The 20,411-nt window shown below is 33.9% G+C and overlaps 1 protein-coding gene across 1 annotated transcript in view; it reads right to left on the reverse strand.

Moving 5' to 3' along the window:
- LOC149790238 (uncharacterized) overlaps nt 1-20,411 on the reverse strand; it is a 234,553-nt gene that overhangs the window by 168,249 nt on the left and 45,893 nt on the right. Inside the window, exon 2 of the mRNA XM_089972267.1 lies at nt 5,129-5,377. Within this exon, the coding sequence (XP_089828393.1) occupies nt 5,129-5,377 (249 nt within the window). The remainder of the gene's footprint in view (nt 1-5,128; nt 5,378-20,411) is intronic.

A 20,411-nucleotide genomic window follows, 5' to 3' on the forward strand; every position in this document is an offset into this window, starting at 1 on the left:
TTAATAAGAAGTACAAGAAGTTGTAAAGTGAATCATGTTGTACTAGTAAACGTATTAGTAACAATACTACATGGTTAATTCCTAAACTTATGTATTTATAATACCCTATTTCCCACCACTGATTTTGTGTTCCCTAAAATCTGATGGAGTAACAAGACTACATAGATCTCCATTAAACCCTCATAGTAAGAATACCCTATTTATAGGGCACTGGTTTTATGGTTTCCAAAGCCTATATTATAGATTACTGCATTTGTATGGGAAAATATGAACGAGATTTGGGATGGAATGCTGCACGAACTTGTGCGTGCAGTATATCCTTCCGACAAAACGAGTTCATATTTTCACATACAAATGCAGTAACCTTTTTATTATATGCTCATTTTTTATTCTACCTAAGGTTTAGTTATATAAACAAAATACACTACAAGAAACAACGTAAATGAATGAATGCCGTATTCCAAACTAAATACACAGGCGCAGATTTGTCATTACACAATGACATCATTATTAATGCGCACATAACTCTGCCCAGATAAATTTGAACTTGGTCGCGCGCTCGACATAACTTTCGAAAGTAAATTGCGTGTCTAGTTAAAATTGAAATTTGCAGTCATATTGTGAATGAATGCGCATTGCAACAACTTTTCCATTTGATCTGGAATGAATATATTTTGGTATTTTATTTCGATTCGACGAAAGTTTGTGATTTTGAACTGGATTCATCTGTGCAAATTAAACATGAAATACATCGGATTGAAATGGCGCGGGAGAAGCGTGTTTATGTCTGCAAATGTGTTTCTGTTTCTGTCACTGAATGTTTGAAATCATAACATGGGGAAAATATGAAGTCTTTCAATTGCAATTATCAAAATGTCGCTATGGAATTTAATGCTTATTTCATTTTGAGTGCAGTAAGGAGGATGCAATTGCACTTCTCATCGAAATTACAGCACAATTTCGAAATGTGTAATCCAGATTGAAAACCTATGACATGGCTCATGTAATTAGGATTTGCAGAATTAAGAAAAAACATTTTGAGGAAATTCAGGATGTAAAACTGTAAGTATATTTTATTTTGCCATTCTTATCACCAGCTAAAGAAGACAGTATATGCCTTGTCACTTGTATGTTATTTGTAAGGACCTAATCTTCCGTCTTTAATATAATGTAGCTAGCCTAAATCCGTAACATTGTATCAACGCGGAATGTGCCAAAACAGCTGGGTGTTTTTTGCAGTCCACTAAACATGTTTTAGTTCATTCAGAAACAAATTTAAACAACCACAACGTAAAGAGCCTCTTACGCGAGTGTATATGATTTGTTTACAAATCAAAACTGCTGTCGTCTGCGTCCATTGTTTGTTTACAATATAAAGTAGTTCCTTTATTCACGTGAATGCTATATGTGTATTGTCGCGCGCGTCCAGTATCGGGGAATACTGAACGATTCTGACAATATAAAGTTAACGGGGAAACAAATGAGCATATAATAAAGTAACAATACTACATAGCTATCGCCTAAACCCATGTAGTAATAATACCCTATTTCTCGGGCACTGGGTTTGTGGTTTCCAAACCTGATGTAGTAAGAATACTACATAGCTATCCCCCAAACACATGTAATAACAATACCCTATTTCTAGGGCACTGGTTTTGTGATTTCCAAACCTGATGTAGTAACAATACTACATTGCTCTCCGATGACATAATATTACTTGCTAATGTAGCATTTCTACATTGTTAAACTTGAAATCATTTTTTATTAATGTTGTTCCTAGGAGACAACATTGTTCTGAAGCTGTCATCACCAAGCCTGGCTTAATAGTATGGCAAGTAATAATACAGTCTAGTTGAAATTGTTGAAGGTGCCATGTATAGAAGGTATTCAGTATGTTGAAGTACTTGTACACAACATTTTAATCAACATAACATAGATATTTTCAATAGCAATGTAAGGCACAATTTCTGTCTCATGTAATAGAATTAAAATGTCAGTAGCATCTCATGTTGTTATTTCTTGTAGTTCTTCCATATAATGCAGATATTTGGGTACTTCTTTCCTTAGGAGGCTGTTAGAGTTTCATATAAATTCTGTTCTGCTCTTCCATCAATCTCTTCTCAACATATAGCCTACACATAGAGTCATTGTCTCCACTAATACAGAGTTTTGCTCTCATCAAGTTTCAGAAAAGATAAAATAGTTTATTTGAAAACATTGCAGACACTAGCATGGAAATTGTGTTAAGACGATATTGATCCACCATACACATCGCATACAATATGACCTTTAAAACTATATATGGTTACAGAGTGTTATCAACAGCTTCAAGGAGCTTACCCAAAGGCATAACTGGAGAATGGGAAGACCCAAGAGCGTAGTTCTGAAACTTTATTACATATGCCATCTTTCAGATCTCCACCTGCATTTCTTAAGAACCTACAGTATGTATGTATGTATGTTTCAGCATACATAAAGATGGATCGACAGACTGGATCGTATTTATGTGTGTGTGATTTGGATTTTTAACGTAGCTTTAAACATTTTTCAGTCATATCGTTACAATATCCGCAGTGTGGCAGTTTATAGAGATATCTAGCACTGGGGCATGATTTCCCACCTAGTCACATTTTCCTGACACCAGGTCAAACATTTGGCCACCGGAGCGCTCTTGGCAGGATCATATAATATCTGCCTTTGACAAAAAGCAGAAGAATACATTTATAATGAAAAATGAATATAAACTTTTAAAATGTTTTGTAATATTTAGTAGTAAGAATATTTTCAGGATGGCATTGATCGATTTCATATTAAATTATTTGATTTACCCTATTTACATTCAGTATAAGTTAGACCAGAAGTTGAAAGATTGTTTCAACTTTCTGACTACGCTGTATTAATGATAAACATTAAACTGCATACAATTGCAAAACAACGACTTGCTATTAAGACCAATAGACTTCAGATTTCAAATGGACAATAATGTCCATACTCGTATTATGAACATTATATGCGAGAGTTAGAGTCATTGAGTGATGATTTATCACATAATCTGCATATGAACAATTATACAATGAGTCAAGTTACTTAAATCAATGTCTAAGAAAATTTCCAAACCTGTTTTATCTTCAGGCGATGGAAACTTTTATTCCATATGTCCAAAAATGTTGACCGACTGACTGCATGGATCATTTGTTTTTCATGCAGATACTGCTCGTAGATTGTTAATTTTCTAGATTTGTAAGGCAGCATCATATCACCATTATCTGTCATTCAGTCTGTATGGTGGTATGCATAATCCTGAAGCCAAGATATTGCATGTCCCTTGTCCTTGACCACTCCCTTTTCTGTATCCAGATGAAATTGTGCCACCCTTAGATTTCTTTATTTATTGTTAATATAAATTTTTGTCAATCCTATACAAACATCTGAAGCAAAATCCACAAGCACGCTTTCCACCTACCGCTCCGGTAGCTTAGGGGTTACAGCATCCGCCTCGGATATGGGAGGTCATGGGTTCGATCCCCGGCCGAGTCATACCAAAGACTTACAAAAAAATGGTACTAACAGCTGCCTTGCTTGGCGCTCAGCATTAAGAGGTTAGTGTTAGCACTGGTCGGCCTGGTGTCAGGATAATGTGACTAGGTGGGACATCATGTTACATGTCTGTGGCATTATTCCCCCGTGCTAGACATCACTATAAACTGTCACACTGCAGACATCGTAGCGATATGACTGATTTTTTTTAAAGCTACGTTAAAAATCCAAATCACACACACACACACACAGACACACACGATTTCCAACATCAATAAAATAAGAAACATTCTTTTTTTTGTCCTTCTCTTCAGCAATTTTGTTAAAAAAGCACTCAGCTCTGCTTTCAAAACAATTGTTCAGTATCAGTATCTTGCTTCTTTGATATCAGCTTCTGTTATCATCTTTCGACAGTAATTCACATATTGTTTTGCTTTCTGTTGTTATATCTTGCATAGCTTTTCACAGCAGCCTATAGTTACTGTAAGTACTTAATTGGTTGCTCTTATTCGATTTGCATGTTTCATCAAAGATATAATTGTATATGCTTAAATCATAAATGCATATACTTAAATCGTAGGTTTTAGAGTTAAAGTGTGTTACAAAATGTATGATTCAATTTGTTTTTTGTTCTTTTATTTTACTTCATATTTTCGTACAAGAATATAAACATCAGTAAAGCACACTTTATAACTATAATGATTCAATAATGAACATTTTATCTTCAAAATACAAGAAAATTATAATTTTTTCGGCTTTCTTAAATTACACTAAGATCGTGATCATCACCACATCCCCTATCTTCCAGCAGCAAATAATGTCATAACTAATTAACAAACCTATTTCTTGCTAAAATGCAATTCTGGATAAAGTGCATACATTTGTTGTTGGGTTTAACGCCATTGTTGAGCACACGATTGGCTATACTTCGCGGCTAGTATTAATGGTGGAGGAAGAACCCAGAAGAAACCCGGAAAGAACCACTGACCCACCAGAAGCTACTGGCAAGATTTCTCAAATACCCTCATTAGCTGAATCCAAGACTCGAACCCACGCAGACAGAAGTGAGATGGCAGTGATCCGTAACGGAGAGCGCTTTAGACCACTCGGCCACTTGCATACATTTGATGTCACATTATTACCAAGGATAACTAAGATCATGAATATCTTTATATGCTAAAGTGAACATTTAAGTGGATAAGTCCATTCAGTTGTGTCCCTCGCAGTTTTGAGGCTTAAATTGCATGCTAGAACTGGAAACTACATCAACAAATTAACAGTTATTTCTGTATTGCTGTGATGTGCTTATGTTGGCACAATAAGAACTGTAAAATTTCTACTCATAGCTATATCTACAAAGCTTATTGTTCCACATCACCTGGTTAAGTAATAAATGAAAATGACATTTTAATCAGAAATAGGATATTGAAGAATCATATAAAATAATGTAATTGCTATCTGCTACATCTGAAATAAAAAAATGGTAGATATTACAATTGATTACAGGCAGAAAAGATAGAATCCTCAAATACATTGCATTTATTTTAAGGTTTATAAATATTTGTGGTATAATATCTAAGATGCTACATACCTTGATCCCTTCAGTAAATGATGGGTTTTCCATCTGGATATCCATGAAGCAACTGCTTGAATCTGCTGGTTTTGTAGAAGATCCAAATCCATCAACATCATCTTTCTTAGTCATGTTGTCATCTTGAAAAGTGTTGTGTTCCTCTGCAACTGGTGTATCTGAAGCATCATGACTTTTTGACACATCTTCTTGCAAAGAACTTCCCAATTTGTCGATAAGTGATGTACCCAGAACTTCAATAATTTTCTTCTAAAAATATGTTGATAAGGTAATCGTGTAAAAAATGTCGAACAAATATTTTCATGAAGGCAATAACAGTCTCTAGGTTGAAATTTTGTGTTGAAATCAATTTTATTACTTCTTTTAAACTGCTGAATGTGGAAACCATCTCTGATATTCTTCAACAATAACACCATTTGCAATTTAACTGCTATGGTGGACATATTGGAATCTAGACTAGCGTCATTATTAATTAGGACCAAAAAGACATCATAAGAAGTCTTCTGGTGGGAATACCATGTTGATATTAATTTCTATTTTGGAGGAGAACAATCTGGTGTATGATCTTTATATTAATCTTTAAATAATCCCAGCTCTTTTGTCTAAACATATGGATAACGAGTTGGTTCACTATATGAATTTGTGGAAAGCATTATCATATTAATGTCTACTATTTTTTCGTTAGATCAGAAAATATTTTATTCTCATCATACTAAAAATATTTTAAACCCTTCTCTCTCTCTCTCTCTCTCTCTCTCTCTCTCTCTCTCTCTCTCTACATTATTTGATTGACCAGGTATTTGAGAATGTATAAAGGCCTCATTGGTTAATAACACCTGCTGTACATCCAATTGTGTTTTACTAACATCATCAACTTGCTAAACAATTATGAGCTCACAATTAGCAAACTCTTCAGTTAGACAAGTGCATGGATCGGATGTTTACAGTGATAGCGTGTTTGAGCCCTATAATATTCTTTATTCCCATAAAATAACAAAGCTTTGTATAGAGACTTCATTTGTAATACTATGAAAAATAGAAGAAAGCAGGCTTGGATTACTGAACTATAATTAATACTCTGGAAAGCCAATATGCGGCTAGCAAAACTGCACAAGAAAAACAAACCAAATAACTTTAAGACACTACCTCCCTTCCCCTCCCCGGAAAAACCATTTACAATGAGCTAGCAATAAGGACGCCAGCACTACCACGACCACCACCCTCAATATGCAGTGGCCCAAATTCGCTATTTAAATCCCAACAAACCGTAACACATGTACTAAAGTTATGTTAGCGCCCAATGACGCCGTTCCAGCATATGCTGGTAAAGAGTTGGAGGTGTCACCCTGTTTTTCGTTTCTAAAGTTCGTTTTTTGTGATTTACGTATCCCCCGTTCTCCCAATTTTTGATTTCATGTGTGAATTTTGTTTCCACGTCAGGTTGTTCTGTGTTTCCTTTTGTCACATTTTTCGAGTTGTCCCTGCATGCTGGTTCTGAAATGTATTCCGTTCCCACACGGTACTTAGGTCAGTTTCCATTCTCAGGGCAATACTTGCAAACACTAGTGCTTTTGATTGTTTTCTTGCCTTGAAACTTACAAGCATGAAATTTAGAATCGTACTACTTTTCCCTTTGCAAAAGTCCTGGCTGAATGCTTCCGCTCCCATCCCATTTTGTTACCATTATTATTTTGAAGTGACTTGAGAGGACATCAGACCACCTCCAATCTACATGCATGAAACTTGCAATCATAGTCCAGGGTGAAAGTTTTCGCTCCCATACCCATTTTGTGGTTTTCCCGGGTTCTTCCTCCACCATTAATACTGGCCACCATGTCTAGCCTATCATGTGCTGAAAAATTGCGTTAAACCCTACAACAAAAACAACAACAACAACAATTCTGTTATTATTATTTATATTAATTATTTGATATAATTTAAAATTTAATCACGTGATCAGTACATTGTAATGCCAAATGTTAACTACTATTTATTTGCTTATTTGATATGATGCACATAAACCTATTTTACATAGATCATTCTTTACCAGTAATGTTTCATTTTATTGTCATATTAATGCATTTTTATTCAGATCCTACTTTGGCTGACATGGATATAACCTAAGCCCAATTCGCAAACATGTTGAAATTATTGTAATATTATGTCCTTTAATGTACACCATCTATGATGTGACATTGATTTGATACACAGAGAGAGCTTAGCTGGCAGAGTGACAGTCACATTGCACCAAGACAGAGTTACATTGTAGTGAAGGGTGACATTCACATTGCAATAAAGTGTGACAGTCACATTGCAGTAGAGTGACACTCACATTTCACCAAGACTGACAGTCACACTGTAGTAAAGAGTGACAGTCACATTACAGAAAGGAGCGACAGTTACATTGCACCAAGGGTGACAGTCAAATTGCAGTAAAGACTGACAGTCACACTGCACCAAGAGTGAGCCACCCTGCAGTAACAAGAGACAGTCACATTGCACCAGAAGTGACAGTCACACTTATTAAAAAGTGACGGTCAAACTGCAGTAAAGAGTGGCAGTCACACTCCAGTAAAGTTTGACAGTTTCCTTGCGGTAAAGAGTGAAAGTCACATTGCACTAAAGTGTGTGTGTGTGTGTGTGTGTGTGTGTGTGTGTGTGTGTGTGTGTGATTTGGATTCTTAATGTAGCTTTAACAATTTCCCAGTCACACCGCTACGATGTCTGTAGTGTGGCAGTTTATAGTGATGTCTCTCACTGGGGCATCATGCCGCAGACATGTAGCATGATGTCCCATTCAGTCACGTTATCCTGACACCAGGCCCACCAGTCATAACGCTAACATCTTAATGCTGAGAGCCAAGTGAGGCAGATGCTAGAACCATTTTTGTAAGTCTTTGGTATGAGTCGGCATGGGATTGAACCTATGACCCACCGCATCCAAGGCGGATGCTGTTACCACTAGGCCATCGGAGCGGTGTGCAGTAAAGAGTGAGACACATTGCATTAAGAGTAACAGTCACATTGCAGTAAATTCCTTAACTGGTTGCCCATAATTCATGAGAAAACAATAAATGGTTAATTGCAATCTACAAAACATGTACAGACTGTGAAATGGTGAGATTTACAGCATATTCAATTTCTAAAATCAAATGAAACATATATGTTACTCCTGCCGACACAAATGTAGTTCCTCTTGTGTTTGCATGAAGTTTAGGCATGCACAATAACCTTAATTAGTTTGCCATATTATACACCATTGCATGCAATAATCAGTAACAATGATACCATGACTTTCAGAATCACTGCAAAGTTATAAAACCTGTGCGTGTCTAGTTTTAAAATGACATAGACACACACACCTTAAGATATCATGTTACTAAATACTACTGCATACAGTATGAGCATTGATGGTATTAATATTACTCGGTATCATATCTAAGAATAGCAGACAATAGGACATGTATAGCATTTGACTATATCCATGGCAGATATATTAGTTAGATTGCTTCAGTTCATGTTTAAGGCTTGCTTTTGAAGAAATCCAGACTGTGAGTGAGAAATTTTATGCAAATGTTCAATTTGTATGTAACATTTGTACAGCTCGCTAAATATACTTATTGTTATGAAGTAAGGATGGGGCTAACTAACTGTAACCATTTTTTGTAAATGGTTTGCGATAATATCTGAATGATCAGCAGTCATTCCAGATGATCAATACAGTACTAATAAATATGACATAAAGTAGCCATTACAAAATTTAAAACATTATGAATTGAATTTTATTTGGGTTCAAGATGGAGAGATTAGAGGTAGTTGAGATTAGATTTTGGTTCACACCTTTATATGTATCAGAAAAAACACATTTTTTAAACATAGTTATAAGCTATCATGAGACTGACCTTCTTGGTATATATTTTCATATACTTTGTAAATTTGGATAGAGAAGTGGTCCATGATTTTGTGCAAAACTAACAAGACACAATCTTAAACCTATTTGTTAGGATAGTTGATGACATCAGCAATATTTAGAGGAAAATATACTGTTTGCTACATGTAATTGCTTAAATAAACTGAACCAATCAAAATTGATATATTGTTATTCTACACAATCGTTTATTGCTGGAAGCATACTGATGCAGAAAATGTCATACAGTTTGAAAAAGTAATAGCTACAGCATCATAGCTTTGAGTACTACGATTATGTTTATACTGGAGCATAAATCAATGAGAGAGAGACAGAGACGTAGACAGAGAGGAATAGGTACACAAAAATTGTGAGAGCAGAATGTTTTTATGGCCTAAAATTCATTTTCGTATGATAATCATATTAGACTAGACATGGTTCTGTATATACGTGGTTATGCCTGACATACTTGCTTGAAAACAATTCAAGTAATATAGCTTTTTTAACTTTTTTACTTGAGTTCCTTTACTAAACAGCAAGTTTCAATATGTTATTTATTGTTAACGTTTACACAGGTGATGGGGAGTTATGCGCATGAAATTGTTGATTATGTCTAGATCTTTATTGCCATCTTCTCTAAACAAAGGCTGACTTGGAACTACAAGCACTGATACTTTGAAGACCATGCAACTAAGGTAGGTGCTCCGATAATTAACAGAGATTGATGTATCATTGGACAACCAGGACCAGCAAATCTGTTTAGTGACACGGATTAGAGATATTTGTGGCTGACACTTGTACTAACAGCTAAAATAATTGTCAGCCTAACACCTGTGTATCAATGCTATCTTCATTAACTAATTCCCATGGGTGAGTGTTGAACAGTCAGTGTTTGAACCATGTTGCCTTTAATGTTAACCCTCTCCTTTTCAGAAGAGCATCACTCTGAATATAGAATGAAGATGATTAGTTTTCTATGTAGTTTATTAATAACAACGAATTAAATAAAGGTATGGTATATCACTCAGCTGACAGCTTATGCTGGTTTGACAAATTATGTGTGTGTGTGTGATTTTCATTTTTAACATAGCTTTAACAATTTTTCAGTCATACCGCTATGATGTCTGCAGTGTGGCAGTTTATAGTGATATCTATATTAAACACTGGGGCATCATGACACAGACATGTATCATGGTGTCCCACCCAGTCACATTATCCTGACACCAGGTCAGCCAGTCCGAAAACTAGCCTCTTAATGCTGAGTGCCAAGCGAGGCAGCTGTTACTACCATTTTTGTATGTCTTTGGTATGACTTGGCCAGGGAATCGAACCCATGACCTCTCGCATCCAAGGCGGATGCTCTAACCACTAGGCCAAGGGAGCGGTCTCAAACATTGTAACCATTTGTAACTTTACATGAGCCAGAGAATAATCAATGTAACTACCATTGCAAATCTTTTAGAAAAGGAATCTCTAGATGTAATTGTGAACAAGAATTTGTAAGTAGAAAAATTTATATAAAGTTATCTTAAAAATAAAATGATGTTCACAGTGATAACACAGGGCATGGCTTAAAATAACTTTCTTTTATGATATCAAGGTAGGTACTATATTGAGTTGATAAAAACCCAAACGTTAATTTTGTTTTCCTTGTTATTGTAAGTATTTGTTCTTAGAGTTTGCTTCATTAGTTATTATATTGTTGACCCACAGAGCCGGATTTTACTAGATGTTTTATGTGTTTTGATTTTGTTGGTTTTGTCAGCACCATTATGACCAAACACTTTTCCCAGGGACACACCAAAGCAGTTAAGCCCAATGCTGGCTTGAGCCAGCCTATCAAAGCTTGAATGTTAGGATTATGAGTCTGATTCCCTATGAAATGAGCCATCACAGCTTGCTTTACTAGGTGAAATTACATGCATACATACATACATACATACATACATACATACATACATACGCACACACAAATCCATCCATCCATCCATCCATCCATCCATACATACATACATACATACATACATACATACATACATTACACACACACGCACACACACAAATACATCCATCCATCCATACATCCATACATTCTTTCCTATAGACAGTTACAACACACTTACATAAATACATACATAGCCAATAATGATATAGATAGAATTAGGTGAATTGTTTGCACTTGGAATTGTTGTAAGATAGCATGTTCAAGTACAAAGTGTTACAAAGTGTGGAAAGTAAAAAATACAATGAAGTTATAATGTCCTGAACATCAAATTGGATCTATATATATATATATATATATATATATATATATATATATATATATATATATATATATATATATATATATATTGTTTTTGAATAATTGTGCTAAAATGTTTTTATTTTCAAATTCTAATTCTAAGAAGTCCACATCCAGGTGACCCTGCACAGCTACAGGGGAACAGCTACAGAATTACATATCAACAGGTTTCTCTTTGTAGCAATTATAGTCAACTGGATTCCAACAAACTGACATTGATAATCAGAAACATGATAGCCTTCATGCCCTTCAGTGCAGTAATTGGGTTTCTCATAAAAGGCATACTGATATAATTTTGCCTGGTCATTTCTGAAACTCCATCCTTTGTGAAGTGACATAGGTGGTCCCTCCAATGATGCAAGTCTGAGAGGGATCACACCAATAAACAGCAGAGCCAAATGGCACAGAATGATAAGTGGGGGATAAAAGACAATCTTTTTGTTTCGAAAGATGTTTTGATGCAGACAACATGCAACAGTTTGTTTTCAATGTCATGATATTTGACAGAATTTTTTAATATATTCTTTAATTTGATACATGTACTTCAATATTTAGTTGACTTTTTTAATTTTATATTATGTAATTTCCATAAACAAATATTACATCAAACTGGTTAATTCTAAACTAGTAAATTACTTTCTTTTAAAGATGGATGAATATTTTATATTAGATTTTCCAAGTCGTATTTATTTTTTGTTTTCAATTTATATAGTAGATGTGATTAGCTATATCAGTTATGTGTGTAAAATATATTGGCTTTAACTGAGCTGCAGATTGTGCTTAAGCTTAAGAATAGCCTTATAGATATCAGTAAATATTCTTTCAAGGAATATTATATATGAATTTGTTGTATTGTGACTAGTGCCACAATAAGTACCCAAACAGGCCTTTAGTCTAAAAGACAATAACATCATTAGGCTGGGTAATAAGAGTCGGAAGATATTCTCGATTTGGTCATTATGAAAGATACACAATTGCAAGTCCGGTCTTCAGAAGTCAAATCTTGAACATTGAACTATTCTTTGAACATATAATGTTAAATACTTCGACCATATATTTATTCATATTGGAATCATTTGAGGAGAATTAAGTAACAAAGAACCTCTATAATATATGCTATGAATATTGGACACTGGTAGGAAGAATAGAAAAGGCACAATTTTATTTATATTGGAAAACTGATTATAAAAATCCTTACTTAAGTATAAAGGATCAGCGTCAGTGTCAACTTACACCTCTTCCTCGATAACTCGCGCATAACAAGGTCCACAAACATAGCCCACACTATATGCGAGATGCGAGTTACCAAGGGACCTCCAAACATGAAACAAAAAAACCTCTTTGATATCAAGAAAACTGTGGGGGAGAGCGGCGTTAGGGAACTGTGCTGTCTATTGACTGAACCCTCATTTTAAAACCATGTCGATACAATATTTTTAATAACGTGCTTTTTCTAATAAAGTTGTTCATTATTCTGTTTAAATAACAGTTATTTTCAAAATGTCCAACATATCAATGATCATTCCAACTGGTTTCAACAACCTATCACGTGTACGTATAACAAATCTATGCATTACGTCACTGCCTTTTGTTTTCTTGATGAGTCTCAGTCTCATGGTGGTGTTTAATATTATCCTTCCAAATTATGAGTCCACAGAGCAGCGAACTAAACTAACTGATGATACCACCAAACAAGATTCTTTTTTTCAAAAACTCACGACATTCATCATGAGACAATCATCTACGTTGCAACTCAGTTTTTGTATTGCCCATTTAGTACAGTATTGATATCATGAATTAATTAATTGGCATTAATAATGAACTTCTTATCATCCTTGAGCACATCTCTAAGTGTCAGTTCAAAAATTCTGAGACTCACTTGCCTACAATGGTCCGTATCTGTGAAATCCAACTCTTTATTTTATGAACTATTCATTTCGCTTGGCTGCCTTGTCATCTTTGATCACAGTTATAAAAGAGTCGGTTAATTTAAGGTAGTTTATGTTACATACACAATAACATTTATAGGTATTCGATTGACGAAATGAAGTGAGTTCACCCGACATATGACCGGTGCTGCTAGATTTTAAGTTTGTAGAGTTTTCGTGCCTTTTATCTTTTCTTTTATTCCACCTCATTTATTTGATTCAAAATTCATAATTAACATGGTAATACAAAGGAGACCAGTTTTAAATTCAGTGCATCAATACAACAAATATTTCCAGAAGTCAGTTATCAAAACACGGTCAGCACTTAATTAGGTTTCAGAGAAATGCTCACGGACATAACTGTAGATTGACGCATTTTACGTTTAATTACAAGAGGACACGTTGCATTTATGACGATTACACTAAAAAGACCTAAAAGACAGAACGAGAACACAAATTTCAATTGATAAAACAATTATTTAATTTGTATTTATTTATTAAAGTACTGTTTCCACTCAGTGTGAGTGACATTTTCATTGATCAAAATTTCCTTACATATCGTTAATTGCGGTGTGTTAGGAATGTCGTTGGAAAGAAAATTTAAAATATTGTATGACCTATTTTTAAACTTGATAATTCATAGTGTTGATAAAAAATTTCTAGGTCATTTCTACGAATTTCATCGATAAAATGAGCAATACATCAAAGTTTCCGTTACCAATTTTGATCCCGATTTGCTTCAAGTTCAACAAAGGAATCAGTTTTGGGGGTATTTTCTGGTTAAAAAATGGGATCCATGCCTGACGTCGCGTTATAACGGGTCTACGAGTTATCAAGACGCGAATTATCGAGGGAGCGGTGTACTTTGGTAGCTTAATTCCAAATGTACACTTATTTTTTAAGCTTATATTTATGCAAATATTAGTGATTATTTGACACGATTCTGACTAACTTCATTAAATTCCGTTGTACAATTCAATGCAAATCAATAATGCATAACATGTATCCCCATGATATGTTTCTTTCCTTACTCTTGTATAAAGGATCAGTGTCACCGTCAACTTTGTTAGCTTGATTCCAAATGTACACGTATTATTAATCTTATATTTATGCAAATAAATGTTAGTGGTTATTCAGCATGATTCTAACTTCATTAAATATCATTGTACAATCCAATACAAATCCAAAATGCGTCACATTTAGCCCTATGATATATTACTTTATGCTGATGTAAAGTTTACAGAGGTTTACTCATTCATGTAGTGGGTCTATGAGCCTTTGTACATTTGTTACCGAAAATTCAACATTTATATGCTTTAAAGTGTATGTTTCTCAAGACTATATCCTTAATTATATCATCTTCACAGTTTTTATGCAGTTGGTATTTAGATTAGTAGTAACAATTTTTTTTCTATCTTTGATTGCAGGAAGTAAAAGGATCAGAAGGCATAGACACAAATTTGTTTTATCTGGACATTTTTTCAGATGAAAACACTTTATATTTTGTGAAGAACCATTCGCAAAAGTGCAAAAGGAGAAATTGGCATACAGCACCAGCAAAATGTCAATGAGGCTTGATAGAAAAGACAAACAGATTATAGATACAGCTTATCTAGTGTGTATATTGGTTGGACATGTCACCAAAGATATAATTTCAATGAAAAATATTAAGAAGAAGTGGCTGGAAACTAGAATAAGAAATTATTTAAAATAAGTCAAACAATCTTGGCACTGTGGCACAAAACTGCAAACCGGTATTAATCATATGGCAAAAGTAAATTGCTGCATGGTCTGTGTGATTTATTTTCCTTTTGAGACCGGTTTTATTCTTTTAAGACATCACAGCTTAGAGCAACATTTACAAACCTTTTCAATCTTTACTGCCAAAATATGAAAATTTTGACATAATCTCTATAGGAAGTATTTTGTACTATTTTGTGAAGACAGTATATACACACTTATAATTGTTTGCTTCTTTACAAAGATATTATTGTGCTATTATAACCATTAGGGCTGTTCCTTTTTAAACATACATGGTACCCAGGGAAGGCATTTATTAAAAAATATATGCCAGTGTACTTTGATTTCCACGAGTTCATATTAAAATGGTAAGAAAATGCTAAAATGGATCTATTGGTGAATACACCACTTTAAAAGTGCCTTCCCTTTGTCCAATGTTCATTATTCAGTTTAAAGTGACACGCTTGTTGGATGTCTATTTGTGCACTGATCATGGAAAGAAGGCTTATCGTGGTATTCAGTATGACAAAAACTTGATGTAGGGATGACATATTTCTTTGTATCCAGATTCTATTTCAAAATAAAATCTATAACTAGTCACATTTAACATTAGCACCTCTTCGTATAAGCAAATATCAAATGATATGTAAATGTATTCAGGAATCATCTTAAAGTTAATTAGGTATTTGATATATTTGGCAATATAGTGACATTATGACATTCATATGCACATTTACTGGGAGCACACAAAATATCAAATATGTCTTGATTTGCATCATCACCTGAACATATTTTTCCAGTAGTCAAAACAAGCATTTTAAGCTGAAAAAGCTGCTCTTGTAAGTGATGTTTTGTTTATAAAATATACATTCTTATTGTATCTTTTCTGAAGGGTAAATCAGTTGTACCTCACGGTTGAATGAGAACTACGTCATTATTTTTGTCCATCTTGATTAATCTTATCAAAATATGTGGACTCATTTTTGTGACTTATTCATATGTGTATAATTGATATGTCATACACAATTCAGACACTGTGTATTGACATTACTATAACAAATTTTAAATACTGTTTTTGTGTTCTTTGAAAGCCAAAATAAACATCACTGAAAGTTTCCACTGAATATTTCAGTGTAAATCTTACATTTTAAGCTCTATCATTAGGTTAGGAAATTTTCAATGGTTCTTTTGCAACATTAAGGTTGCCGCAATATTAACATCATGCCTTTTTGACCTGGACTCCCGTTTTCATTAAAATGTGTCAGAAAATAATAATCATTGTGCTTTGATCTGGGATAGAAATGTTCCCCTAGGGATTACAAATCTGCATCAAACACTCAGCACAGCTTTGTGTACACTTTACATTCTGAGCCAAGGATGGAATTTTCATAGTCTACACAGAGACATATGATGGATTCTATTATTACTACCATGGGCAGTCTCCACTTGGGAAGGTAGTACAGTTCATAATCAGTAGAGTAATATAAGTATATAAAAAGCATTTGCAAGTAATATTAAACACAAAGGTCAAGTCCTACATGAATAACAACACAGAAATGTATTTTATATTCTGGAGGCAGTGTGAGACATAACTAGTAATCATACATCGGATATTTTAAACAGCCAAATGAGCGTTACACTGTCACCATGTAAATAGGGTAATGTTGCTACTTGTGCTTTGGAATTAACGATGTACTATTTTTACTACGCCAGGTTTTGCAATTCACGTAAGTTAGTATAACACTGTTAAATGGAAATAGGGTAATACAACTACATGAACAATGTAGTATTGGTTCTACATCAAGTTGTGGAGATAAAGACAATCACTTTTCCACTGTCACCTAGAAATAAAATAATCTTACTAGACAAATTTGGCGATTGACAATGTCGTATGTTACTACATCAGATTATGGAGATCACAAACTCTGCTTTACAATGTCACATGGAAATAGGGTAATATTACTACATGGGTTTGGTTGAGAGCTATGTAGTATTGTTACTACCTCAGGCTTTGGGATCACAAAATCAGTGCCTAGAAATAGGGTATTATTACTACATGGGTTTCCTGGAAGGCTATGCAGTATTGTTACTACATCAGTTTTTGAAGAAAACAAATCAGTGCCTATAAATAGGATATAGTTACTACATGGGTTTGGTGGAGAGCTATGTAGCATTGTTACTACATCAGGTTTTAGAGATCACAAAATCAGTGGTGGGAAATAGGGTATTGTTAATACATATGTTTGGGAATTAACCATGTAGTATTGTTACTAGTATGTTTACTAGTACAACAAGATTCACTTTACAACTTCTTGTGCTTCTTCTTATTAAACTTGATATTGTGTGTACAAAATTTAAAATTCCTTTAAAAAGGACAAGCAAGCAATTCCTTTTTTATTCTGACAGCCACATTTTGATCAATTATTTTTACATCTTTTATTTGTATTCACTAACTTCCGCCACTCCCAGCTTTCAAATAAATATTCTCTGCCCATTTCAGAACTTCATTATCTTTCCACTACTACCTTTTGCTCTAGTTTGTATTATTTGATTTGCGAGAGTGTATCGCTGCGTAAAAGTTCTTGCAATTTATCTCGCTTGAAGGAAAATGAAAATATTTTTTTTTGTACTGCTTCAATCATATCAGTTAATGGAGGTTGAACGACAACGATAAAAAAAAATCTAACTTTTAAGGTTCTTTAATTATTGATTTAGGCTGTTGCTTTTATATTAATGTTCATTATAATTTTCATGAAATAACTTGATTTTTTTTTCAAAATGCACAAATGTCAACCACGCTTGAACAGATAGGCGCAGGTACGAGTCTCCGTGAAGATTATTTTAATTTTATTTCCTTGAACGGTTGGAAATTTTAGAGAAATTTTAGAGTATACAATTTGGAGAAATATCGATGTTAGACACACTATGCATGTATATGACATTTGTGGCTCTCACCTATCTGCCTGTCTGTCTGTATGTATGTCTGTCACCTATCATGTGGTGCATGGATATGTATATCCTCGAATGAATGTGTGTTCGCATACGTGTATTACATAAACATACTTCTGGTTAAACACAAGTATAAAATGATGCTAAGTTAGAAAGAGTGACTGATAGATAAATATGAATATTTGTGAGTATCCATTTATTATTGGCTGGTGGAGTAGGTTCTTACAAGCAGTCTCTTTTTTAAATCATACTGTTTGCAATTTTACATCCGGTCACGTGGATCAATATTTATTTAAAAGGCGAACCAAAGTAATATGACGGAATCTGTGAAATAATTGGATTTTTTAAGTTAAATATTTGATGCAAGGAAAGTTAAACAGAATTAAACTAATTTTAAGAAGGCTGTTCTAGATGAATTTGCTGGTGGCAATTAGAAATGTTGTCTAAAGACTCGAGCAAATTTGAGAGTTAGTACGTGTCAGCATAAGCAAAGAAAATCCATGCTGAAAGTAATTGCCTGTACCGTCGATATTTGATGTTTCAAAAGTCAAAAAGAAAATTTAAAAAAAAACGTCATTGGGCATGTTATTTAATCTTAATATTGTACGATATTTACACCCAAATATGAATAAATATTTCGTCTGTATTAATTACACTCCTTTTCGTTATGATAGCTAATGTAATTATTGTTTATTTAAGCTCCTCTGAATACATGAAAAAAACTATGTTCCATTTATAAAAATAAAATTCTGGTTTAAATTATTCAGCATTACAAATCAGCTGACGTATCGAGTTCGTGTTATAATTTTCTTATCGAACTTGTGTCATGACTTTCTTAACTCGTGTTATAAACGAATTATTAGCCTTGCGAAAGTAACTGATTAAGAAGGATATATCAACATAAGAAAATGGCTATTTTTTAGATTATTTTCATAAACGTTACATAACCAAAAATGTGCAATAAATGTTTAAAATCGGAGAGCAGGGTGAAATGTTTTTACAAATGCATCTGAAATTATGGATAATGAATCTGTATTATCAGGTATGGACAGTGTATTTAATTAAATTAATTGATATCATTTAAGTATTGAAAGTAAATATTATTTCATTATCTGATATAATGTAAATAAGGGCACCGAATCTAATTATTTGACTTAATGTCTATAATTATTCTCCTAGTATGAACAACAGATGTTTGACACATATAATTGATTAATTGCTTTAACCATACTGATCTAGAGCTAAGGTACCTTCCTTTGTTGACTTTATGTTTGGCTAACCACGTGTAGAACGGTGAACTATCCGGAACTGGAATTGTTATGAGGGCATGCGCATTGGAGCTAAGGGAGATAATTTTAGGCGCTACGATCAGTAACTCCGTTGCAACTGTGAAACCCACTATAGAGGCCGTACAGATTTGATTTATAATATAACTTCTTAATAGTTTTCATCTGAAAAAGTTAAATGTCAATCGAAATTGATAATTTCTGAGTCTGAATGCGACTTGGTCATTTCAAGGCTCCTTAGCTAACGAGTAGTCTCTCCCGCAACTAGCCTTTTGTGGTTTTGCATATACATAGATGCATATGAGATTAGCTAACTCGTGTTGAAACCAGTCAGAAAATAAGATCATAATGTTATAAGTTTATTACTTTAAATATAAATATTATATCAACATGCCTATAGCTTTCATCTACAGTAGTCAACCTAAGTTGCCTAAGATTTATCTCTTCGGCTATTACATTCACTTTATACATAATCTATCTGAACATTACTTGTGTGGCCTCGACGGATTCCTTGACCAAATAAATGTTTTAGAAAAGACGAAAAACGAAACATATATCGTCGACATGCTTTATATTTATGCAACTAATTTCATTTTTGATTGTTTTCTGGCAAAACTATGTCAGTTTCTTCTAAACGTTTGAAACAAATCTACATGCAGCCTTTTAAGTCAGATGATGTTAATAATAGACCTGTTGCTTTCACTTATTTCTTGTCCGGTGTTAGAATGTAATTTATCTCGCAAACGCTTAATTACAAAATTGATTTTAACTTTGTTTCATTACGGTTATAATTATTGTCATGTTCTACAAGTATATGTAAGTATTTGGGTAAATACGGTTCATGCGTCATATAGTCTATATGTGACCTATCTGCTATTATTAGATGTTTTTAAACAAACCATAGACTACTACTTATTATGTTTCAATAATGTGTTTCAAAATAATTAGGCCACTGTCCATCAATTTCTATGAATGATCGCGGAGCCATCTAGTACACTGGTCTTTAGGAGCTTGCTGCAAGAACGTGGAGTAATGGTAGTCAAACGGTTGCGAGAAAAACCGAGTATGGTAGTTCAATTTATGCACACAAAAATACTCTGGCCAACTGTTCTACAAAATTTTAATGATCAAACACATTTAGACACTAACCGTACAATGTAATGAAAATTTC

This window comes from Sinohyriopsis cumingii, chromosome 10 (assembly GCF_028554795.1).
Source record: "Sinohyriopsis cumingii isolate HCF-2022 chromosome 10, ASM2855479v2, whole genome shotgun sequence".
Taxonomy (NCBI): domain Eukaryota; kingdom Metazoa; phylum Mollusca; class Bivalvia; order Unionida; family Unionidae; genus Sinohyriopsis; species Sinohyriopsis cumingii.